The 27,592-nt window shown below is 37.8% G+C and overlaps 1 protein-coding gene across 5 annotated transcripts in view; it reads right to left on the bottom strand.

The window, feature by feature from the left end:
• Positions 1-27,592, bottom strand: part of SMURF1 (SMAD specific E3 ubiquitin protein ligase 1) — a 115,811-nt gene that overhangs the window by 64,735 nt on the left and 23,484 nt on the right. The window contains exon 1 of one of the 5 annotated variants that reach the window (XM_023518589.1): positions 9,945-10,116. The exons of the other annotated variants lie outside the window; for them this stretch is intronic. Coding sequence (XP_023374357.1) covers positions 9,945-9,954 — 10 coding nt within the window. The 5' untranslated portion in view covers positions 9,955-10,116. Of the gene's footprint in view, positions 1-9,944; positions 10,117-27,592 lie in introns of those variants that run through there. 5 annotated transcript variants of the gene reach the window in all.

Raw genomic sequence — 27,592 nt, 5'->3', positions numbered from 1 at the left:
AATTTCTTATAGAATGGTTTACCTGCTTTCTAAGGTGTGTGCAATAACTTCTTTCCGGGGACAGGCAGCATGGGGGCACATAACACATCCTGTTAAGACCTGCTAAGGTTCAGTTTGTTTTGACAAAACTCATGTTGAAATTTGATTCCTAATGTGGCAGTGTTGGGAGAAGGGGACTAGTGGAAAGTGTTTGGGTCATGGGGGTGACTCCCTCATGAATAGACTAATGCTCTCCTATGAGGGTGAATAAATTCTTGCTCTCACAGGAATGGGTTAGTTCGAAGACAGTGGGTTATTAGAGTCTGGCTTCCTTGGTTTTTATTTCTTGCTTCCTCTCTTGCCATATGATCTCTTAGCACGCACGAAAGCTAAGCTATTTTTTAAAAGACGGTACTTAACTACTGTTTATTATCTAAATTGGCATCTGCATTGATGGGTAATTTTTTCCTTCTATAAACAGTTAACTTAAACATTTTTGGAAAAATACTAAGCCAGAAAATTATCACAAAGGTCTGATGAACAAAGGCATAGAGACAGGACTCAATAAAAGATCTTTAACCTTAAATAAGACCAACATTGTTATTTTCTCATTTTCCTAAATATAGAGGATAAGACCTATTTTAGAACTGTCGAGTTCATCTCTTCAGTTTGATGAACAGTCCCTGTTTTTATAAAGTCCAGAGCTCCTCAGACATCTGGGCTAAATAACGCTGATGGGGAAAAGGTATACAGTAAACACACGAGGTGTAACAACTTAATAGGAGTAAAATGGAAGTACAGGTGTTTACTTCCTATGTTCCAAAGGATTGAAGCAAATTATGATTGAAACTAAAGAAACACTATCTTTTATTTTAAATAATTGGTCTAGAACCTAAATTAATAACTAAAGCTTATAATACATACTCAAATATTCATTTGTATACTAACATTAATAATAGGCCAGATTGGAGGAAATCTGTGAATTAAGGATGGGAAAGATGTACTTTTCCTAGTGAGAAAGTAAGAGAGCAACTAGGATTTGACCTCAATTTAAAAAAGCAGTTCCACATTGTGAGCTTAACATTATAAAAACATATAATACACCCAGATTTCCCAGATGACCAGTGTAAAGAAGATTTACTTGAAAAAGTTGTGTATCTTTATTAAAATACAACTAACTCATCATCATAGCTTTTAAGTTGACACTAGAATATTCTATTAATTATCAAACTGAGACTTGAAATAGAAGAGTAGAGAAGAAAGATTCATGACGCCAAGTGAAGAGATGAAATTTAGACACACATATCCCATGAAGCAATAAGAATATTCAGAGTCAAAGAGAAATACAAATAATTTTTATTTATTTATTTATTTATTTTTTAGAGACAGAGTCTCACTTTATCATCCTTGGTAGAGTGCCATGGTGTCACAGCTCACAGCAACCTCCAGCTCCTCGGTTTAGGCGACTCTCCTGCCTCAGCCTCCCGAGTAGCTGGGATTAGAGGTGCCCGCCACAACGCCTGGCTATTTCCTATTGTTTGGCCAGGGCCAGGTTTGAACCCTCCACCCTCAGTATATGGGAACCGTACCCTACCCACTGAGCACAGACACCGCCCAAATAATTTTTATTTAATTTTAAATACAATCCAAGAAATAAGGGGCCAGAGATAAACAGGGAAGGGAAAAGAACACCATACAGAATAAAGTCATTTTTTAAAAATCACTTTAAATCACTAAAAATTAGTGATTAGAAGCTTCATATCTCTATTTCCTCATCCTTTTTACTAAATCTTAAATCTAATGCCACATTGATTGTTCAATAAATTTTTCAGTTGTCTCTTTCCATTTTAGAACTCAGTCTAGTTTTCTAAAAAGCTACCAATGCATTTGATTCTTTATAAGAATCCATGCTATTGTTAAATTCTGAAATAATCTGGGGCATATGGAATAGTGATAAGAAAGTCCCCTTGATGAGACATGGAGTTTCTACTAATTTCAAACTGAGATTCAGTGTTCCTGGTTCATATTTGGATCAGAGGTTTAAATAGCAAAAAACCCCAACAACAACATCAGAAAACCAACAGAAGAGGCACACACAATTTCAAACTGAAATGCTCAAATGCAATAAATATATTTAACTTACTATACAAAGTACAATTAATTTTTACAAATGGAGGTAGGAATTCCACACCTGAAGGTCTAGACCAGTGGTTCTCAACCACGGCATTAAAGGGCCACGGCATTAGGAAGGTTGAGAACCACTGGTCTAAACATTGCAATCTCATCTTATTTCATTTTATTTTATTTTTTATTTATTTTTTTTTTGAGACAGAGTCTCATGATGTTGCTCTAGGTAGAGTGCTGTGGCATCACGGCTGACAGCAACCTTAAACTCTTGGGCTTAAGCAATTCTCTTGCCTTAGCCTCCCAAGTGGATGGTATTACAGACAGCTGCCACAACAACCGTCTATTTTTCTGTTGCAGTTATCACTGTTGCTTAGCTGGACGTGGCTAAATTCGAACCCGCCAGCTTCGGTGTATGTGGCTGACACCGTAACCACTGTTCTACAGGCACAGAACCTGCAATCTCATTTTAGAAGGAAAAAGAATGATACATATAAAAAAAGAATTTAGTTTTTCTTAATTTTATTTCCATGTGTAGGCAAGTTCAAAGACTTTTAATGTGGTATATGGTGCACATTTGAAATTTAAAAAGATAAGACATTATAAATTGGCCACCCTTTTATAGGGGTATAATGAGATTATAAATTTTGATTCCACTTAAATTTCTACTACATATAAAAGATAGGCCACATATAAGCCTATAAATAGTAACTTGGAATTTTTACACATTCTAAAATCTTATTAACATTTGATGAAAATCCCTCAATATTTTCTGTTCCTTATATGTATTATTAACATCCTATACATCTGTCTCTGAGGAGTTTTGAAAGAGAATTTATCCACTTAACAGTCATATCAATATTATGACAAAGGCATGCTATTTGGCAATGTGTGTGTAAGTGTGTGTATAATTATTCCTAGATTCACTGGTTAAAAAAATGTCAAGAAAACCAGGTACGGTGGCTTACACCTGTAATCCTAGCACTATGGGAAGCAGAGGCAGGTGGATTACCTGAGCTCAGGAATTCAAGACCAGCCTGAGCTAGAGTGAGACCTCATCTCTAAAACATAGCCAGGTATTGTGGCGGGTGCCTGTAGTCTCAGTTTCTTGGGAGGCTGAGGCAAGAGGTTTGCTTAAGCCCAAGAGTTTGAGGTTGCTGTGAGCTTTGAAGCCATGGCACTCTATCGAGGGTGACAGAGTCAGACTGTCTCAAAAAAAAAAAAAAAAAAAAAAGGCCAACAGATAAGGAGAACAAGGTCTTACAGAAATTCACTAATGGAGCACGGACTATACCCTAGTCTAATCTGCCATGTGATACTTATAAATGGAGAGTTATCACTTAACGATTACAGAGTTTATGTCTGAGGAGAATAAAAAAAAAGTTTTAGAAATTGATAGTGGTAGGTGGCACCTGTGGGTCAGTGGTTAGGGTGCCAGCTCCATATACCGAGAGTGGCAGGTTCAAACCCGGCCTAGGCCAAACTGCAACAACAACAACAAAATAGCTGGGCGTTGTGGCAGGCGCCTGTAGTCCCAGCCACTTGGGAGGCTGAGGCGAGAGAATCACCTAAGCCGAGGAGTTGGAGGTTGCTGTGAGCTCTGTGACGCCACAGCACTCTACTGAGGGTGATAGAGTAAGACTCTGTCTCTACAAAAACAAAAGAAAGAAAGAAATCGATAGTGGTAACGGTTGCACAGCATTCTAAATGTAATTAATGCCACTCACTTGTATACTTAGAATTGGTTAAAATGGCAAATTTTGTTATATATTTTACCAAATTTACAAATACCTAAAACCGTTGACTTTTACACTTTAAAAGGGACAAAGTATATGGTATGTGAAATACATCTTAATGAAGCTGCTTAAGAAAACTTAGAGAGCACTCTTCCAAAAAAGTTGCACTGTCAACACTCTTGATAGTGTATCATACGGAAACACAAATATTGTTGATTCTGTGTCAAAGAGTTGATTCAGAAGAGATAGACACTGAATATGAAAATTTTAGGAATTCTTTAAGCTATTTTTTTTTTTTTTTTTGAGACAGAGCCTCACTATATCACCCTTGGTAGAGTACCGTGGCATCACAGTTCACAGCAACCTCAAATTCTTGGACTTAAGCAATGCTCTTGCCTCAGCCTCCCAAGTAGCTGAGACTACAGGTGCTCACCATCACGCCCGGCTACTTTTTGTTGTTGTTGTTGCAGTTGTTATTGTTGTTTAGCTGGCCCAGGCTAAACCACTGTGCTACGGGTGCCAAGCCTAAGCTATTTTTCTTATACTTTCAAATTATATATGCACAAGAATCCATACTTAAATAAGTGGCTTTTTCAATAATAGAAATAAAAATAATTAGAAAGCATTGTCATCATTCAATTCATATCATTGTTTCTGTTTTAGTGATATGTATAACTGCACATCTGACAATCCATGTGGCTTTAGACTTAAGACTTAGTAAAAAGGTTAAGGAAATGGAGACGTGGAGCTTCTAATCTCCAAACACCTATGTATTGACCACTCCAGCACCATTTGCATATGCTTGTGTGCATAGGTATGTGGCTCATTTTCCTAAGCTTCCTGGGAAATCAAACATAAATTTTCATTTCAAAAAAGTAATTTCTGGGAAGTTATAAAAGATATTGTGGACGACTATTAAAATGAATACCATTTTGCCAATTAAATGTTATTGCAAATACTAAAATAAATATACACTGCCCTCATGATAAGGTATGCCAAAGCAGAAATTTGATATAGATATTATGTCAATTACTCATTTGAATCCATGACTTGGAGTATTTTAAATATACATATGGAAACCAGAGTCTTTTCATAACCAGACTTTACAAGCGGGAAACTTGTGCCAAGACGTGACAAATACAAATCTCAAAAAGCTCCATAGATTTAAATCTTCCATTTAAAGCACAAACCATTTTATCAATGCTTTTATGTAATTCCCCTAAATGCAGTAACACTGAGTTTAAAATTCCAATGATATTTTCTGGTTTTGATGGCAACTGCTCATCCTGTCAATGATAAACATACTGCATGACATACAAGTTCAAAGAGGAAACTCATATATTAATGGGATATAATATTGGGATTTCATATTACATATGAAAAGACATTAGCAATGGATATCTCTGGACACATAACCTCAACTGGAAGAAAAGTATTCTAACACTTTATATTTTTACAATAACTTAGGAATCATTTTGGTCACATATGCTCATCATAGAAATTAGAATAAATAAATAATAATAAAAGCATCCATAATCTAATCTCCCAGCTATAATAGCTACTACTGCCTTTTCATATAGATCTTTGTACGAAAGAGAGGGTAGTGAAATGGCAAGTGTCTGGTTCCCAAGCCTCACTCCCAGGTTTAAACCCTCCTCCTCCACTTACGAGCCATGACCTTGGGCAAAGAGTCACTGTCTCTATGTTCATCAGCAAAACAGAAATAGTTCATTGAATTTATTTTATTTTATTTTATTTTTTTAAGACAGAGCCTCAAGCTATAGCCCTGGGTAGTGTCATGGCATCACAGCTCACAGCAACCTCTAACTCCTGGGCTTAAGCAATTCTCTTGCCTCAGCCTCCCAAATAGCTGGGACTACAGGCACCTGCCACAATGCCCAGCTATTTTTTGGTTGTAGTTGTCATTGTTGTTTGGCAGGCCTGGGCCGGATTCGAACCCGCCCACTCTGGTGTATGTGACTGGAGCCTTAGCCACTTGAGCTATAGGTGCTAAGCCTCACTGAATTTTTTAACATAATTATCCGGCACATAGAGTTTTGCTACCTGCCATTTTCACTTAATAGAATGTATGAATGGTTTCTGTGTCATTAAATATTCTTACATGTGTATAAAATGTTTAAGGATTATGTATTCCACTATATGACTATTCCATAATGTATTCAGATTCCTATCACTAGGTATTTAAAGTGCTTCCAATCTTTACTATCATACAATAGGGCAGTTACACAAGGAAAACAGAAAGGGAAGCTAGACAAAATTGCAATGACAAAGATAGCAGCAGGGGTACACACAAATGAGGCTATTTGTCTACAACCTGGCTGCCGTGCTTTCAGATCACCCAAGCTACCTTGTTTCTCACCTTTCCTCAAGTTTGGTATTCAGCCTCTGGCCATTCTAGGCACATTTGACAGCTTTCCAATAAATTCTTTGGCCTAAATGAACCAAAGCCAGTTTCTATTGCTTGTAATCAAAACACCCTATTGATAAACAAAATGTCATTCTCTTGCATAACATCCCATTAATTCGAAACTGACTGATTGAAACCTTGTAATACACTCACGGGTGTACATGTGTGTGCTCAAAAATATGTGAATAAGCTACATCACCAACTAAACTTCACGATCTCCCGTGTCCCAGGAAGTAGTAAAATTACACAGCTGCAATGCAAAGCTAAAGGTTCTCAGAAAGGAAGGCTTTTTTATCACAATAAAAATTCTGTTTTCAGAATTTTCAGGCACTTATGAGCTTGGGATACTATAATTTTACAAATACAAAATTATATAGAATGTATAAGCTATAGAAGGACTAGTCTAATTTGTTCAGAGAAAAAAAATTATACATTATACCTAAATACTAATATTAAAACTACTAGTAATGTTCACATACCACTCTACTATATGCCAGAAACTATTGTAAACCCTACTCATATTAACTATCCAATCCTCGCAATTAACCTTTCATAGATACTATTATTACCTCCATGTTATATGCAAGGAAACTGAGACATCAGAGAGACTGCATAACTTACCCAAGGCCACACAGCTATTAAGGATTTGAATCCAGGCAATCCAGCTGCAAATCTGTATTCTTCACCTCTACATATGTTGCTTCTTGACATGTATTAAGTTTTAATATGCTTCTTACACATATTAAATTTTTATGAACATGTATCAATATGGGGCCTAAATGGCTAGAGGATATTGACCACACAATTGGACCCCATATCTCATCTTCTACTATAGCTTCTCCCACTAAGACTATGATTCCAGGCCACAGAATGACTTCCCCCAACAAATCCCAAGTGCTATTCTACTCCTAAGCATTTGCTCAAGCTATTTCCATTATTTAAAAGGCCTTCCCAATTCATCGCTCATCTGCCTATTTCCAACCAATTATGCAAGGCCAAGTTCAAATGCCATATACTCCTATGATTCTGTTTATTTCTAGGATAGCATATATATTTTAAATTGCATATGGACTTTATGGACACCCTGTATTATAATCTGCTCTTTTTCCTTCCCATCCCTCTTTTGCCAATGTAAAATGCTAGAAATCAGGGACTATATCTGATAAATTATCTTTTTTATCTAATATTCTTAGTAGCATAGAAAATGGTTGCTCAATTAATGACTACAAGTCAATACAATAATTGCTCAATTAATGACTACAAGTTAAGAAAATCAGGGTGTTAAAGACTTCTATACCAAGATGAAATTCCAAGGAGGCAAACTGGAAAATATCAAAGATTTAGAGAAATTCAGCCTATTACTAAGCTCCTGTTAAAGGGGAGCTTATAGTAATGTGTGAAATTTTAACATTTATCTCAACAGGTTCTTTTATAGTCTGAATGTATACAACATGTGAAACAAAGAAAGAAACTTTCTGGAAAACTATTTTAAATATTTGGTAAATTGGGCAGTTCCCGTAGCTCAGTGGGTAGGGTGCCAGCCACATACAACAGAGGCTGACAGGTTCGAACTCAGCCCAGGCTTGCTAAACAACAATGGTAACAACAACAAAAATTGCTGGGTGCTGTGGCGGGCGCCTGTAGTCTTAGCTACTTGGGAGGCTGAGGCAAGAGAATCGCTTGAGCCCAAGTGTTTGAGGTTGCAGAGAGCTGTGATGCCATGGCATTCTACTTATGGCGACAAAGTAAGATTCTGTCTCAAAAAAAAAAAAAAATAGTAAATACTCAGAACACAAGGTCAAATGAACCACAAGGAGAGGGGCCTAAACTCTGGCTGCCACTTTAGTAAGCAGTAAAGGTTATAACTACAGGCAAGTCAGACATGTGGCCAGCCTCACACTTTGAGAATTCTATTGCCTTCTGCAATCTTTTTTTGCAGCTGGTTTCCTTCAAGCGATTTAAGGATTAAATCAAAGCTAAGCAAATCTCTGCTTTCTGAATTACCAGTTCATTAGTGCACTTATCTCAAGTACTACTATAGTGAAGATGAAATATTCCCTTTGCATTTTCCCAAGTAAATGTGGAAAGACGGTAGGAAGAAAATCCAAATGTGGCCGCCATTATTAACCAAATGGAAATAACATACCACAGATTCTGTGATAAATTTTTGGTAAAGATACATTCCTGTGTCATCAGAAGAAACAAGATTTAACCCGAGATGTTTCACTGTCCTTACACCTGCAGACTAGACAGAAGAATATCTCCCATACTATCTGTAGGAAAAGGTACAAATGAAATCCACCTTCACAGCCCTACACATGAAACTCCCTTGCCACCATAAAGAACCCTCACAACAGGGAGCCTCTCAAACTCTGTGTTCTCACAGGAAAACTAAAGCTTCATTTTTAAAAATATGAAACTGACATTAAGATATTTCTGATGGGATTTACTTAATTCCTTATGATCCAGATTCATTAGAAGTTCTGGAAATCCCTTGGACCTACTATGACTATGAAGAAGCAACTCTTCTTAAGACACAGAGAAGTCTGTGCATCAACCTCCAACAGTTCTCAATGGAAATGATTTTTGTATTCTATTTGCAGGGCTGCCCTGTTCCAAGGAGCATTCACTTACAGGAAGCAAGAAATATCAAGCTCCTCTCAGCCTTCCCCAAGCCAGTATCAAAGTGGCATCAAGTGAAATTCTTAGAGAAAAGAAGTTACTCAAGAACAATTTTGAGATTTCAGTAAAGGGATTAATAACAACAACAACAGGGTTTTGAGACATTTTATTGTTTACTTCAACAGCAAGAGTTTGTTGCACGTATGTACAACTTGTCCCAGAAAATGTGACAAAATCCCCAAAGTGTGAAAAGAATGAAAAGGGAGGCTGTTTTTGCCCAATTTGCCTATGAGAGATCACTTTCTTTTTTTTTTTTTTTTTTTTTTTGAGACAGAGCCTCAAGCTGTCCCCCTGGGCAGAGTGCCGTGGCATTACAGCTCACAGCAACCTCCAACTCCTGGGCTCAAGCGAGTCTCCTGCCTCCGCCTCCCAAGTAGCTGGGACCACAGGCGCCCGCCACAACGCCCGGCTATTTTTTGGTTGCAGCCGTCATTGTTGTTTGGCGGGTCCGGGCTGGGGATTCGAACCCGCCACCTTAGGTGTACGTGGCTGGCACCTTAGCCGGTTGAGCTATAGGCACCGAGCCGAGAGATCACTTTCAAAAGACATTCTTCAAAAAAACTCATATATAACAGACATCTCCAAACTCAAAATCCCTTGAAAGTATGTGAAAACCACTAACAGAGCAAACCTAATCAAACCATGATGAAATCCACCACCTACTCACTGTTGCTGTGTGGAGCCTTAACAACTGGTCCATACCAGGCATTCCCTGTTACGCCCATTCATGAAAAACTTGCAATTTTAAAAGATTAATGGGATCTCTCATCTTGAAAAGAATCATTCCTTTATGAAAGAATAAGAACAATTAAGACAAAAAAAAGTCTCTTTAGAGATGTGCATGTGTTTGGATGTCTGAGTATACATCCTATGAAAGCATGTGTGCTGAAGACCCTATACACACGTCTGTATATACATATATACATCCAAACTGATGTTACAGGCCCTTGTAATATAACACCAAGCTCCACAGCTATGGTAACACCACCACTTACTTTTCTCCATCCTTGGAAGTGATGGTGTCTGCACCCTCCTAGTTCAACATTTGTGTTTGTTTAGGCTTTGACCACATCTATAATCCAATCTTCGTATTCAGTTTCCTCTGTCTGAAATACCTGGAGCAGTTTGGGTTTTTTTCTGATTGGACTCTGAATCACCAAAGATACAGAAAAAGCATTTGATAAAATTCAACATCCATTCATGATTTTTAAAAATTTAACACAAGAAAAGGATACAAATGCTTTTTCCCCATGATAAAATATATACATTTCAAATCAAAAGCTAACATCAGACTTCATGGGGAAATACTAAAAACATTTCTATCACAGTCAAGAGCAAACAAGCACATCCCCCAGTACTACCAACACTACTTGTACTGTTGAAGAGTGTTTGAGAGGCATAAATGACACAAGAAGAGAAGGTGCTAGAAATAAATAAAAGCTCCTTAGACATACTGTATTTTCAAATGACATGTTTTTTTTTGTTGAGACAGAGTCCTCGGTAGAGTGCCATGGTGTCACAGCTCACAGCAACCTCAAACTTTCAGGCTTAAATGCTTCTCTTGCTTCAGCCTCCCAAGTAGCTGGGACTACAGGCATCTGCCACAACACCCAGCTATTTTTTGGTTGCAGCTGCCATTGTTGTTTAGCTGGCCCAGGCTGGGTTTGAACCCCCCACCCTTGGTGCATGTGGCTGGTGCCATAAGCACTGTGCCACGGATGCCGAGCCAAATGACAAGATATTTATTAAGAGAATCAATTTGAAAACTATTACAATAAAAATAATTCAGTGAGATAAATGGGAATATAATTCAAATATGAAAATCAATATTCTTTGTATATATAAGCAATCTCAGTAGAAGATATGATGAGGACCTCATTTAAGGTAACAGTGAAAAAAGATAAAATTCCTAGAATAAACTTAAGAAATAAAGAAAACTATATGAAGAAAGTTTTACATATGAAGAGCTGAACAAATGGGAAAACATAAGTTCTTAGATAAAAAGATTCAACATAAACATCTGTTCTTTCCAAATTAATCTAGAAACTTAAAGCAATCCTGTTAAAATATCAATGGGATTTTTCTTGGGGAAGAGACAAGGAATGAGGTATCCGCAGAAAGCTCACAGAAACATAATGGCCTTTGAATACAAAACGATGTTCAACCTCCCTCAAGAGAGATGCAAATTAAACCTATGGTGTGATGATATTTCTCACCTATCAGATTAAGAAAAAAAAAATCCAAGTTTGACAAATAATCTATTGAAAAGACTGTGGGGAAAAGATTAGAGCAAATGTAAAATGGCACAACACCTATGTGGGAAAATCCAACCATATCTACCATATTTTTATCAATATATATGCTTTTTAACTCAGCAGTCTTAGTGTGGGAAAGCAGTCCACAAACTGGCCCACGTGCAGAAATGACACATGTATGCAATTACTTAGTACATCACTGAGCAGCAAAAGCCTGAAACAGTCCAACTGATCCAACAACACAGGACTGGTTGAGAAAATTCTGGTATATCCACAGACCATTAACCTCAAAGTGACATTTCCTACCCCAAGACCTATACCCCAATAAAAACAAATTCACATATACAAGAAATTTGATATCACACAGTGCTGATAAGTGTATCAAAGAAACGGCTCTCTCAGACATTGCTGGTAGAAGTCTGAATTAAGATAATCTCTATTCTATGAAGAGCTATTTAGTACACTTAATTTTATAAAATTTATCAAAATTATAAATTAAAATTATGTATAAATTTTGACTCAAATACCAATTGTAGAAATTTATCCACAGATATGCTTACATCTATGTAAAAGTTACATATATCTAAGGTTATTCACTGCAGCACTGTATAGAAAAGTGTTAAGAGTAGAGACAACCTACACGCCTATCAAAGAGGGGCAGTTGATTTAACGGTCTCTCCAAAACTTATTGAAATATCCCCAATGGGCAGATTAATGCATTAAAGTATTAATGAATTAATGGGTTATCACTCGAGTGGGACTGATGGCTTTACAGGAAGACGAAGAGAGATTTGAGCATAGCATATTAGCATGCTCAGCCCCCTCACCAGTGATGCCCTGCACTGCCTTGGAACTCTGTAGAGAGTCTCTACCAGCACAAAGGTTCTCACCAAATGTGCCCCCCACACAACCTTAGACTTCCCAGCCTCTGGAACTGTAAGAAATAAATTTCATTTCTTAAATTACCCAGTTTCAGGTATTGTTATAACCAACAGACAATAAACTAGGACAATATACATCCATGCAATGAAATACTATGCAATTATTTAAAATGAATGAATGAAAATGCCAGAGTAGGTGTTATGGCTTGGATGTTCCCTCCAAAACTCATGTTGAAATTTAACTGTCAAGGTAATTGTATTAGGAGGTGAGGCCTTTAAGAGGTGATTAGGTCATAAGGGTTATACCCTTATGAATAGATTAATGCTGTTATTGTAGGAGTAGATAGATGGGTTATCAAGGAAGTAGACTCCATATAAAAGGGTAAGTTTGGCCCCCATTTATTCTGATATTGCACTCATTTGCTTTTACTTCATATTATGTTACAGCTCAAAGGCTCTTGCTAGATTCCAGAGCCCTGCTCTTGGACTTTTCAGCCTCCAGAACTGTAAAAAATAAATATATTTTCTTTATAAATTACCCAGTCTGTAATATTCTGTTAAAAACAGCAGAAAATAGACTAAGCCAGAAGGAAATTCCAAAAGCTGGTCACTCCATTACTAATAATGAATAACTAGGTAAAACTGTCAAAATCTACTGTTTGGGAACAATGGAAATAATCAAAAGATTACTACCAGCAAGGGAACACTTAATCAAAAATAAACAGCTGAATTTCCCTAAGAGAGCTTTGTAACATTTTATTAATAATTTACCCTGGTCCCATCCCACTCCACAGCTTGGCAGCATCCTTGAAAACAGCTTAAGGCTGGGCACAGTGGCTCACATCTATAATCCTTGCACTCTGGAAAGCCACAGTGGTGGACTGCTTGAGATCAGGAGTTCAAGACCAGCCTGAGCAAGAATGAACTACATTTCTATTAAAAACAGAAAAACTAGCCAGGCATAGTGGCATATCCCTATATGTCTGTAGTCCCAGCTACTCAGGAGGCTGAAGCAAGAGAATTGCTCAAGCTTAAGAGTTTGAGGTTGTTGTGGCCTATGATGCCATGGTACTCTACCCAAGGCAATGGAGTGAGACTCTGTCTCAAAAAAACCAACCAAACAAAAAAAACTTCCCAGTAATAGTACGTAGTACCAGAGGGAGCAGAACAGATCTGATTCTCAAGAATAAGGTTGATTGTCTTTTTTTTTTTTGAGACAAAGTCTCATTATGTGGCCCTCGGTAGAGTGCAATGGCATCACAGCTCAGAGCAACGTAAAACTCTTGCCTCAGCCTCCCAAGTAGCTGGGACTACAGGCGCCTACCACAACACCTGGCTATTTTTGGTTGTAGTTGTCATTGTTGTTTGGCAGGCCCAGACTGGATTCAAACCTGCCAGCTCTGGTGTATGTGGCTGGCGCCCTAGCTGCTGAGCTATAGGCATCGAGCCAAGGTTGATTGTTTTGACTGGTCTGGGGACTCCCTAAAAGACTGGCTCAAAGGGCTTATCTTTCAGACTGGCTCAAAGGGCTTACCTTTCCTTTGCCTAAGTCAGATCTCCAGGGCTGAGAAAGATGGAAGGAACAGGGGAGTAGTGCATTTGTTGTAAACATTTAAAGGCACAGGTATTGGTTGCTATCACCTGTAGCAAGGGACAAGACTTGGGACAAACAATGGACTTGTAAAAGCTTAGGAGGAAAGGCTGAGGAATGAGATACTTCAAGGAGTATAGGCTTTGAAGATTACTGTGACTTAAGAAGGACATGTGCATGCTGAGTCTAGGTGCACGCTCAGAAAAGACCTAAGAAGGCCCTAAGCTCTCACCTCTGGCTGACCCTTAGGCTCTTTGCAAGCAGGAAATGAAAACTAAAGCAGAGTTGTAAACTGCCTGGCTGAGTGTTGAAGGCACTTCCCAATATACAGACAGCCCATCTGCAGACTGGTATATGTGCATGTGGGGAGTTCTGTTGGTCTTCCCAGATATTTAAATAAATCTCTGATGATTCACTAGCTCACCACTTTATGCTAGAGGAAGAGAGGCTTCAGTTATCACACATAAAAAGGACATAGACTTTACAAAATTAGTTTGGGAAAGTCCCTAAACAAGCAAAAAAAAAAAAAAAAAAAGGAACAAAAAGCACAACAATCATGGGTGTGTGTGTCTGATTTCCTGAGTTACCATATTACAATATTCAAAAAGTCCAGTTTGGAACAAAAATAACAACAACAAAAAATATATATATATAAGTAAAACAACAAAAAAGTATGGCCTATACACCAAAAAAAGAATTTAACAGAAATTGTCCCTGAGGAAGCCCAGACACCGGATTTACTATACAAAGACTTTGTTTATTTATTTATTTATTTATTTTTGAGACAAAGTCTCACTTTGTGACCCTCAGTAGAGTACCATGGTGTCAGAGCTCACAGCAACCTCTAACTCTTGGGCTCAAGCGATTCTCTTGCCTCAGCCTCCTGAGTAGCTGGAACTACAGGTACCCGCCACAATACCCAGCTCTTTTTTAGAGATGGGGGTCTTGCTTTTGCTCAGGCTGGTCTTGAACCCCTGAGCTCAGACAATCACCCACCTCAGCCTCCCAAAGTGCTAGGATTACATGCATGAGCCACGACGCCTGGCTTATACAAAGACCTTAAATTGATGATCTTAGATATGCTTAAAAAGCTAAAAACAAAAACTACACCTAAATAACTAAAAGAAATCATGAGAACATTGTTTCATGGAACAAAGAATATCAATAAGAGACAAAAATTATAAAAAGCAATCAGATAAAAATTCTGGAGTTGAAAAGTACCATAACAAAAAATTCATTAGAGAGGTTCAATACCAGATTTGAACAGGCAGAAATGAATCAGCAAACATGAGACTAGGCCAATTGATGTTATCTGGCATGGTAAACAGAAAAAAGAATTAAAAAGCATAGAGCCCTGCGAGATATCATCAAGTATACCAACATGGGAATCCTAAAAGGAAAAGAATATTTTTTAGGGTGGTGCCTGTAGCTCAAGCAGCTAAAGTGCCAGCCACATACACCAGAGCTGGCAGGTCCAAATCCAGCCCGGGCCTGCCAAACAATGACAATTACAACCAAAAAATGGCCAGGCATTGTGGTGGGCGTCTGTGGTCCCAGCTACTCAGGAGGCTGAAGCAGGAGAAATGCTTGAGCTCAGGAGTTGGAGGTTGCTGTGAGCTGTGACACCACAGCACTCTACCCAGGGCGATAGCTTGAGGCTCTGTCTAAAAAAAAAAAAAACAACAAAAAACCAAAAAGAATATTTTTCAAGAAGCTCAATAAACTTAAAAGTAGATAAACTCTAAGAGATCTACACAGGGAAACATTATAATCTGTCATATGACAAAGATGAGAGAATCTTGAAAATAGTTAAGAGAAGGCAACTAATCACACAGAAGGGATCCTCAATAAGAATCATGTCCAGGCCTGTTGTGGTGGCTCACACCTGTAATCCCAGCACTCTGGGTGGCTGAGGCAGGTGGACTTCCTGAGCTCATGAGTTTGAAATCAGCCTGAGCCAAAGTGAGACCTCGTCTCTTAAAAAAAAAAAAAAAAAAGCCAGGCATCATTGTGGTGGGTGCCTGTAGTCCCAGCTACTCGGGAGGCTGAGGCAAAAGAATCACTTGAGCCCAAAAGTTTGAGGATGCCATAGCACTCTACCAAGGGAGATTCTGTCTCAAAAAAAAAAAAAAAAAGCCTTTCTTTCAGTAATTTGAATATGTTATCCTATTACCTTGGGTTTCTGTGGTTTCTCATGAGGTGTTGGACATGATTATTTCTTTTTCTTTTTTCTTTTTGGAGACAGAGTCTCACTTTGTCACCCTCAGTAGAGTGTCATGGTACCACAGCTCAAAGCAACCTCAGACTCCTGGGCTAAAGTGATTCTCTTGCCTCAGCCTCCCAAGTAGCTGGGACTACAAGTGCCCATCACAATGCCAGTTATTTTTAGAGATGGGATCTCATTCTTGCTCAGGCTGGTCTCAAACCTATGAGCTCAGGCAATCCACCCACCTCAGCCTCCTAGAGTGCTAGGATTACAGGCATGAGCCACTGCGTCTGGTCAAAAGAAAGGCATTATTAACCAAAAATTCTATATGTGCCAAAACTTTTTTTTCAAAAATAAAGGAGAAATTAAGACATTACAAGATAATACCAAGAGAACTTGCAGATAGTAGACCTGCCTTATATGAAATGCTAAATAGAATCTTTCAGGCTGAAATGGAAGGATACTAGACAGTAACTTGATCCATATAAAGTAATAAAGAACACCAATAAAGGAAAACACCTTTATAAAAATACAAAAATCAGTATTAATGTACTTTGGTTTGAAACTCCTCTGTTTAAAATATAATTTAACAGACAATAGCATAAAAATTGCATATATTATTATTATAATAAATCTATGCTGATGAGCACACAGTATATAAAATAATAAGTAATTTGTGACAATCAAAAGAATGGACAGAGGTATGTAAGAGCAAAGTTTTTACACACTATTGAACTAAGTTAGTATATGAGTTACCTAGAAAACAAATAGAAAAGTGGTAGAATCGCTCCTTATCAGCAATTGTGTAAATGTAAATAGATTAAACTCTTCAATTAAAAGACAGAAATTGACAAAATGGATAAGCAAACATAATCTAATCAAATACATCTATAAGAGATTCTTTTTAGATCCAATCATACAAAAAGGTTGAAAGGATAGAAAGGGATAGTCCATGCAAACAAAGAGACAAAAATTGTTACAAAGGAAATAGAAAAACTTTATGAAATAGTCAATTCAGGCTCGGCGCCTATAGCTCAACCGGCTAAGGCGCCAGCCACATACACCTAAGGTGGAGGGTTCAAATCCCCAGCCCGGACCCGCCAAACAACAATGACGGCTGCAACCAAAAAATAGCTGGGCGTTGTGGCGGGCGCCTGTGGTCCCAGCTACTTGGGAGGTGGAAGCAGGAGACTTGCTTGAGCCCAGGAGTTGGAGGTTGCTGTGAGCTGTAATGCCACGGCACTCTACCCAGGGGGACAGCTTGAGGCTCTGTCTCAAAAAAAAAAAAATAGTCAATTCATCAAGAAGATGTAACAATTATAAACATATGTGTACATAATGACAAAGCCCCAAATGTATGAGGAAAAAACTGATAGAATTGGGGAAAAAAATCAATCGACAGTTCTACAATAATTGTTGGACCATCTTTGAATAATAGATAGAACGGGCTCGACACCCGTAGCACAGTGGTTATGAGGATGACATAGTGAGAAAAAAATAGATAGAACAAACAGACAGACCATCAACAAAGAAATAGAAGGCTTAAACAACACTACCAATTGACTAAACTAACAGATACATACAGAACACCTGATAGAAAACACATTTTTCTCAAGTGCATGTGAAACATCCTCCAGGACAGATGATATATTAGATCACCCAACAAGTCTCAGTACATTTTTAAAAGATTGAAATCATACAAAGTATCTTCCCTGACCATAGTGGAATGAAACTAGAAATCAGTAACAGAAGGAAATCTGGAATTCACAAATATGTGAAATTAAAACACTCTTAATCAATGGGTCAAGAAAAAAATGACAAAAGAAATTAGAAAATAGTCTGAGAAGAATTAAAGTGAAAGCACAACATATCAAAATATATGAGACATAGCAAAAGCAGTGCAGGAGGAAACTTACAGCTGTAAAGGTCTACATTGAAAAAGAAAGAAGATCTCAAATCAATAACCTAACCTTCCACCTAAAGGTACTGAAAAAAGAAAAGCAAATTAAACTCAAAGCAAGGAGAAGAAAGGAATACGATTAATAAATGAAATAGAGGGAAAAAATAGCAATAGAGAGAATCAACAAAACCAAAAGTTGGTTCTTCAAAAAGATCAACAAAATTGATAAACCTTTAGCTAGACTGACCAAGAAAAAGAAAGATGACGCAAATCATTAAAATAGGGAATGAAGGTATATTACTACTGACCTTATAAAGTAAAAAGGATTTTAAGAGAATTTCATAAACAATTATAAGCCAACAAACTGGTAACTGAGACAAGATGGATTAATTCTTTGAAACACACACACTACCAAAACTGATACAAGAAACAACAAATCTAGGCTTGGCACCCATAGCTCAGCACCCATAACTCAGTGGTTAGAGTCACATACACTGAGGCTAGTGGGTTTGAACCTCGCTCGGGCCTGCCAAACAACAATGACAACTATATCAAAAAATAGCCGGTGTTGTGGTAGGTGCCTGTAGTCCCAGCTACTTGGGAGGCTGAGGCAAGAGAATCACTTAAACCTAACAGTTTGAGGTGCCTGTGAGCTGTGATGAACAAACAGCACTCTACCAAGGATAACAGAATGAGATTCTGTCTCCAAAAAAAAGAACTAGCAACTCTAATAGACTATAACAAACAGTGTGATTCAGTTAGCAAAAAACTTCCAAAAAAGAAAAGCCCCAAGATCAGATGGCTTCACTTATAAGTTTTACCAAACATTTTTTTAAATTTTTATTTATTTATTTATTTATTTATTATTTTTTTTTAGAGACAGAGTCTCACTTTGTCACCCTCGATACAGTGCCTTTGCATCACAGCTCACAGCAACCTCTAGCTCTTGGGCCTCAGCCTCTGGAGTAGCTGGGACTACAGATGCCTGCCACAATACCCAGGTATTTTTTGTTGCAGTTTGGCTGGGGCCAGGTTTGAACCTGCCACTCTTGGTACATGGGGCCAGCACCCTACTCGCTGAGCCACAGGCACCACCACAAACATTTTTTTTTTAATTAACAAAAATCCTCCACAAACTCTTACAGAAATAGAAGAGGAGGAAATACTTCCTAACTAATTCTGTGAGGCCAGAATCACCCTCATACCAAAGTCAGACAAAGACATCAAGACCAATATCCCTTATGATTATGTATGCAAATAATTCTCAATGAAATACCAACTAATTGAATATAGAAGTATATTAAAAGGATTATACACCAGGACCAAAAAATTTATTCCAGGAATGCAAGGATTGGCTCAACATATAAAAATCAATCAATGTAATATACCATATTAATACTACAGAATAAAGGAGGGGGAAATCACAAGGTCATCTGAATTGATGCAGACAAAACATTTGACAAATTTCAACATTCTCTCATGATAAAAACACCTAACCAACCTAGGAATAGATGGGAATTCCCTCAACTAGATAAAGGGCATCTATGAAAAATACACAGATAGCACTATATTTACTGGTGAAAGACTGAATGGCTTCCCCTGTAATAATAGGAACAAGACCAGAATGGCTGTTCTTGCCACATAAAAATTTACAGATTAGAAAGCACAAAATATAACTATCTAGATTCAAAAATGACATAATCTTATAAAGAATCCATAAAAAAGCTATTAGAGCTAATAAATGAACTCTACAAAACAGGAGAATACAAGATCATTACACTAAAACCTATATACTAGCAATGATAATCCAAAAATAAAATTAAGAAATAATTTCATCTATATTTGCATCAAAAAGAATAAAATACATAGGAATACATGTAACCAAAGAAGTACATAAAAACTACAATGTGGCTCAGCGCCTGTGGCTCAAGTGGCTAAGGCGCCAGCCACATACACCTAAGGTGGCGGGTTCGAATCCAGCCCGGACCCGCCAAACAACAATTTCGGCTGCAACCAAAAAATAGCCAGGCGTTGTGGCGGGCGCCTGTGGTCCCAGCTACTTGGGAGGCTGCGGCAGGAGACTCGCTTGAGCCCAGGAGTTGGAGGTTGCTGTGAGCTGAGATGCCACGGCACTCTACCCAGGGGGACAGCTTGAGGCTCCTGTCTCAAAAAAAAAAAAAAAAACTACAATGTATTACTGAAAGAAATCAAAGACGACACAAAAAAATAAAAAGACATCCCATGTTTGGGCAGCACCTGTGGCTCAGTGGGTAGGGTACCTGCCCCATATACCAAGGGTGATGGATTCAAACACAGCCCTGGCCAAACTACAACAAAAAATTGCTAGGTGTTATGGTGGGCACCTGTAGTCCCAGCTACTCAGGAGGCTAAGGCAAAAGAATTGCCTAAGCCCAAGAGTTGGATGTTGCTGTGAGCTGTGACATCAAAGCATTCTACCGGGTGATAAAGTGAGACTCTGTCTCTAAAAAAAAAAAAAAAAAAAAGACATCCCATGTTCATGGAAACATTCCTCAAATTGATCTATAGATTCAAAGCAATTTCTTTTTTTTTTTTTTTTTTTTTGCAGTTTTGGCCAGGGCCAGGCTTGAACCTGCCACCCCTGGTATATGGGGCAAGCACTTTACTCCTTTGAGCCACAGGAGCTGCTCCTCAAAGCAATTTCTTATCAAAACCCAACTGTTAGTTTTTCTAAGTTTTTCTTCTTTTTTTAAGAAATGGATATGCTTATCCTAAAATTCATATGAAACTACAATAAACCCCATATACTCAAAACAATCTTGAGAAGAATATGGTTGAAGGACTCATACTTCATTAAAAAATTATTATCATAAAGAGACATTATAGATCAAAAGACAGAATTAATGGAGGTCCAGAAATAAAGCCATATATTTATAGTCAACTGATTTCCAAGATGGTGCCAAAAGCATTCACTGGAATAAGTTCTTTTTTGAAAAACTGTCCTTTCAATAAATGGTCCTGGGACAATTAGATATCTACTACCAAAAGGATGAATTTGTACCTTCTGTGTCACACTATATATATAAATTAATTTAAAATAGATCAAAGTCCTAAATGTAAGAGCTAAAATAATAAATCTTAGATGAAAACATGGTTTAATTATTCATTAACCTGAATTAGGTAATAATCTCTTCAATATGACAACAAAAAGTACAAACAACAAAATTTAAAAATAATTAAAGGATTCCATCAATATTTAAAACTTTTGTGTATCAAAGGACACCATTAAAAAAGTGAAAAGACAACCCACAGAATGGGAGAAAATATTTGGAAACCATGCATCTGATAAAGATATGGAATAAAAAATATACATATATTAAGAGTTCTCATAACAAAAAAGAGAACCCAATTAATAAACATTTATCTAAAGAGGATATATAGGCAACTATCAACTACATGAAAATATCCTCATCCTCATTAGTCATTAGGGAAATGTAAATCAAAGCCACAATACCTATTAGGATGACTACAATAACTAAAAAGCAAAAAACAAAACAATAATGGAAAGTAAGTGTTGGCTAGGATGTAGAGAAATAGAAACCTTTGTATCCTTCTAGTGGAATGGTGAAATGATGCGTCCATTGTGGAAAATAGTTTGGCAGTTCCTCAAAGTTTAAATAGAGAATTCCATATGACCCAATTCACTCCTAGGTATATACCCAAGAGCCACTGAAAACATATGTTCATATAAAAATGTGCCCACAAATACTGACAACAGACAAAAAGTGGAAACAGCCCAATTGTCAATCAGCTGATGAATGGATAAAATGCAGTCTATCCATATAATGAAATATTATTCAGCCATAAAAAGGAGTGAAGTATTACAACATGAATGAACTTTGAAAACAATGTGCCAAAGAAAGAAGCTAGATAGAAAAGGCCACATATTATATGATTTCATTTGTATGAAATGTCCAAAACAGGCAAATTCATGGAGACAGAAAACAGATTAGTAATTGCCAGGGCTAGGATTGGAATAATGGAGAGTGACTGCTTAATGGCTATTAGATTGCTTTTTTGAAAATGTTCTACAGTTAAATGGTGGTGGTGGTTGCACAGCATTAGGAATATACTAAAAGCCACTGACTTATACATAGTAAATTGAGGGAATTTTACCTCAGTTTAAACAACAGAAAGCTTATATTATAATGGCATGAAAAGATCTCCAAGATATGTTGAATGAAAAAAGCAAGGTAAAGAATGCTCTCCCTTAAAAAGAGAGGTGGGAGGATGGGTAGAGGAAGAATATACTTATAAGCATTTTAATCTAATGTATCTTTGCCAAAATATACAAGGAATTGTTACCAGTGGATTGCCTCTGGGGAAGAGAACTTGAAGACAAGGTCCAGGTGTAAAGAGAATTCCTTTTCAAATAAGCCATCCTGTACAGTTTAAATGTTGGACTGTGCATACATCACCTTTCCCCAAAACACCAAACTGACCTTTTTAAAGAGTAAATATTTAAATAAAGGGGTAGCTGTATAATGAAAATATGCTCATGGGAAGGTTGTTGACTGATGCTAGTGGGAAAAAACTGGGAATAAGATTTTAAATGTGTTTATCTAACAGTGACAGATATTGGAATAATTTTTAAGACCATAATTAGGCCTTTCCCAAATACAAGATTATATAAACAATGTGATGCTTCAGAACAGAAACTAAAGGCTGCATGAATGGTGTGACAAGAGGACTGCCAAACTAAAACACTACCAAGCAAGCAATCCTCAGGATCCCTGACTCTAGGAGCAGGAAAACCTGGGCAGTTGCCTCCTTCCTCTTTCCACATCAGACCTCTCCAGTTTGAGGGACAAATGAGGAAGCTCTCCATACTGAAAGGAGCCTTAAAACACCACTTCTGTTATTCAAGGACAGAGAGATTTATAAAATACCCCTGGATATATTCCAACACCCCATTTTCAATCCTTCCTTTTTGACTCTGAAGATCTTCCAACTGTATGACCGTCCCTAAAAATTAAATATACTGGTTTAACTCATGGCTTTCAAGTTCCCTAGTACATTTACAGAAGTCAGATAAAAAAACAGAAGACCTACCATTACCTATTACTATCTACAGTCTCTAGTACAACTCAAACATACTTACACTTCCTCAGATTTGAGATTATTTCCTACTTCTGTTAAATTACCACCAAATCCTTTCTCTATCTTTAAATTGGTTACAGAAGCTGCTAGTAATTTTGTCTACAATGGTAAGAACCCGGGAGTGAGAACCAGTCCTTCCTGCCCTGTCTTCTTTATTTCTAAACCTGAAAAGAATAACAAACCGGGAAGCCTCACTTAGCAGCTGCTTTTGCAGTCTGTGACTTAATTTAAGGAAGTATTCTATGAAATCTCTGAACGGAATCTAAATTTAGATTAAAGTCTTTCACCATCAATGCCAGCCTCTCAGCTAGGGAACCCACATGCAGAGCAGTGTAGTGGGGAGGAATTAAAAACAACTTTAAAAAAACATATAAATGTGTTATCAATTGAAGGAAGTGAAGCTGGCACTACTCAACCCAAAAAGATAATTCTTTGGGCAGCACCAACATCTTAATTCTTGATAAGGTGACTGTATACAAAAACTTTTAGGAAAGAAACAGTGAATAAGGAAGATAGATTTTCCTTATAAGATTTCTATTAAGAGAGCAATAAACTACTACTATGTATATTAAGATGTCTGTAACTATAAAATCAGGCATCAATACTGTAATCAACATATTGTTGAAAACAGAGTTCTCTAACATTGAGTCAGAGGGGAGGGAAAAACCATCTACTTACTTACTGGTACTATTTCCTCAACACTCTGCTTTTCTCAAATGTGTCAATTTAGACCTTGAATTCTGAAATGATAAGAGTCAAAGAAAAACTGGTATGACTCAAGATTGATGATAATTAACAGAGTGATAATGCTATTTTCTATGCATTTTTAATTAAACCTTGATGATTACAGCTGATCTGCTGAAAAGCTAATCTTGCCCAATGTTCAATTTCCAAAATAAAATTAAAATATTATATATAATTTTAAATTAACATTTATCAGACCAATCCTATTTCTACTCCAAAATGACTTATATTTTACAAGCCATATATGTAGATAGATTTCAGGAGATAACTGTGTAAAAGATAAAAAAAGAAGAGAGTGATATTTTCTCTGTTCTTTATGACTTGCATCCTCCTCTTTCCCCACCCCCAATCAGCCGGGAAACACTCCCAGAATCTTCTGAAGCTTAGTTTGGAAGTAAAGCTCAGCCTTGATAAACACTAAGCCCAGGAAATGCCTTGGATAGTAGACCACTTAGAATACTTAGTTTGAAAAGAGACCTCTTGGGAAAGGACAAACTCAGTTTGATAGGCAATTTGGTGGTTTTATATTTTCACTAAAACCTCCTGGAACATTGCTGAGAGATAAAATCATAGCAGCTGGAAACTATACAAATGGTAGAAAAAAGCACCACACCCAAGGACAAGGTCCTCAAACTTCAGGGGGAAAGTCTTGTTTCAAGGAGCTCAAACAGGACTCTGTAGGAATCAAGGAGTGAGGGAGAGATGGTCCCCACCCCTGGTGCCACTCACTGTGCATGTCACCTTCATTGTGCCACTTCATTAGTTACTTAATGTTGTTAGCAAATGACACTAGAAACAAGGAAAATAACTAGAACCACCTGCCTTTAGTATTTCTGAAATGTTAGTATCCTTGAGTCTGCACTACTAAAAAGCTCACTCAATTGCACTGACATCAACATACCTTAGAGCATTTTTATAATTATATAATCTTAATTTCACATCATTTCCTTTTTCTCTTTTGGACAACCACTGATGTTGAACTTGAGAGCTGCTCAAAATGTCTCATGAGCCAATAATTTTCTATACTAGCATATTCTCTCTTCAACTTTGTTCACAACTTCAAAGGCTAATTGAGCAGAACCTAAGGTGACCAGATTTTAACATTGGTAAAGTGAGACACCATTGATTGGGGGGGGGAGGGTGGCTGACAACAATGCAATCTTTGATAAGCAGTTCTCCATAATCAGTTCTCAACAATTATTTGTTATTATTAAAGTTTAACATTATAAAATTAACAAAAATAATATAAAACTCATATCCTGGCGAAATAGTCACATGGCAGCTGAAAACTGTATATTCCCTCCCTGTTCTCAGGTGTTCCCTAGCTTGTTGTGCATTCTTTCCAAAAATCGGGACTTTTTTAAAAGCCACAGGATGTGGGACAAATTGTTAAAAATCAGGACTGGCCTGCCAAAAGTGGGACATCTGGTCACCTTACTGGGGGGCGAGTGGGGGGGGTGGTGGTGGTGGTGTTACTTGTTTGTTCCAGACAGTTTGGCTCCTTCTGAGCTAATTGTCCTTGCTTAGAAGCGAGGGAGGGAGCCAGTACCCTTCTGTTACCAATTCCACCAGGGGCGACCTTGCCCAGGAGGGGAGTAGGGAGTTTACATTAACCTTTTCATTTCCAAATGAAGTTACATTAACCTCTTCATTCCCAAATGGAGTTACATTAACCTTTTCAGCAGCCGAAACCATATATTCCCTTCCCATTCTCCTGCTGTTCCCTAGCTTGTCGTGCATTCTTTCCAAAAATCGGAACTTTTTTAAAAGCCGCAGGATGTGGGACAAATTGTTAAAAATCGGGAAGTCTGGTCATCTTAGTAGAACCTCAAGGCTCACACCTATAATCTTAGCACTCTGGGAGGCTAAAGCAAAAGAATCACTTGAGCTCAAGAGTTTGAGACCAGCCTGAGCAAAAGCAAGACCCTGTATCTACTAAAAGTAGACAAATTAGTTGGGCATTGTGGCAGGTGCCTGTAATCCCTGCTACTTGGGAGGCTGAAGCAGGAGGATCGCTTGAACCCAGGAGTTTGAAGTTCTTGTGAGCTAGACTGATGCAAGGGCACCCTAACACAGGTGACAGAATGTGACTATCTCTAATTAATTAATTAATTAATTAAAAAAAACAGAACCATCTCAAAGTGACAACCAGTTTCACAAAACTGAATAGAATATGAAGCAAAGTTCTTTCTCAGAGAAGACAGTGGAAAGACCTGAGGACAAAGCACTGGGCTAGCCTAAACCAAGAATTTTCAGGCTTAGGGAAGTCACCAAAACTTTACTTGCCTTTTAATGGAACAGCAATTACAAAGCAACATTTCAAATATATATATGTGTGTATATATGTGTGTGCGTGTATATATACATATATATATAAAGCAAAGTTTATTCTGATTTTTAGTAAATAATCAGTAAGGTATAGGCTAAGTTACAAATAGCAATAAAAAATAAATATTAGGCTTGGTGCCCATAGCTCAGGGATTAGGGCTCCAGCCACATATACCAGAGCTGGTGGGTTCGAACAACAGCTAAACAACAATGACAACTATAACAAAAAAACAGCCAGGTATTATGGCAGGCGCCTATAGTCCCAGCTACTTGGGAGGCTGAGGCAAGAGAATTGTTTGAGCCCTGTTTAGCTGTGAGCTGTGATGCCATAGCACCCTACCGAGGGTGACATAGTGAAGTCTGTCTCTAAATAAATAATAAATATTAGATTAGTAAGAGGCAGTAAAAATTTGGAGAAATAAATACTCTCTTCCCTTTTATGTTGTTACTCATCTGTGTCATGACAGCTGGAGCCATTTTCTCTCCATACAACCCTTGAACTGATTACTTTCTGGGAAAGATGACTGAACATAATGGTAAGAATTCAGTTTGAAAGATTCAATTTGGAGACAAAAGACAAGAACTAGCCTGAGAAACAATCTTCATACCAATTTATAAAGTGAGAAGTCATGTAACTTTCTAAAGCTGTTAAACTTTAATCCACCAACAAAATACTCATAATGGATGAAACCTTAGGCAAGCTAGCCCCTACTGTATGCTGGGCAACATCTGGGTACACAGTTACTTCATTTATTCCTTGCAACAACCTGATAAGGCAGAATTGTGTAGGCTTAAAGACGAATGGTGTGATTTGGCCATGGCCTCTGGTATGAGGTGGAACTGGGTTGGCTGACTCCTTTGCACTCTACCATCTACAAAATAGGGACAAAAATAGTACCCTACCACATGAATTTGCTGAAAATGAGGAAATATAACTCATGCAAAGTGCTTAGCATAGCTGCTGCCTGGCAAAGTTAGTAAAAGTTTCAAAAACTAACAAATAGCCAATTAGTCACCCAGCTACCAAGCAGCAGGGCTAAACACAAAGCCAGGTTAACTGCACACTGAAACCCACACTCTACCTGGGGGTTCACTAGACAACACTAGTGAGTAGTTTGCGAAAGGACAAAAAGTGCACTCCAAAGAATTATGTCCCAATGATGAAGCTTTAAAGCTAACACTTGCTAGAATCTCATTCTAGAATATTTTTACAAAGACTCCAAGCTTTGAGTGTGAAGATTCTCTAAAACCAAGAGAAGGGAAACAGGACAGTAGCTTCCACAGGATCTGCCTCCCTGCCTGAACACTTTTCTTGTGCACTTTAGTTTTGACCTGCTTTGCCCACAAAATGATTTTAAACAGTGCCTGATTGTAAATAGAAGTAGGCCCAGTGTTAAAAAGAAAAAAAATCATTACATAAATACCAATCTACCATTGACTGGGGAGGGGGGACACAGGCTCTGATTAGTACTTCTTTTTTTTTTTTGAGACAGAGCCTCAAGCTGTCCCCCTGGGTAGAGTGTTGTGGCATTACAGCTCACAGCAACCTCCAACTCCTGGGCTCAAGCGAGTCTCCTGCCTCTGCCTCCCAAGTAGCTG

Source organism: Otolemur garnettii, unplaced genomic scaffold (assembly GCF_000181295.1).
Source record: "Otolemur garnettii isolate 467f Iridium unplaced genomic scaffold, OtoGar3 scaffold00142, whole genome shotgun sequence".
In the NCBI taxonomy this organism is placed as follows: Eukaryota; Metazoa; Chordata; class Mammalia; order Primates; family Galagidae; genus Otolemur; species Otolemur garnettii.
Note: the sequence above shows the minus strand (reverse complement) of the source record. Positions and strands in the feature narration are given on the sequence as shown.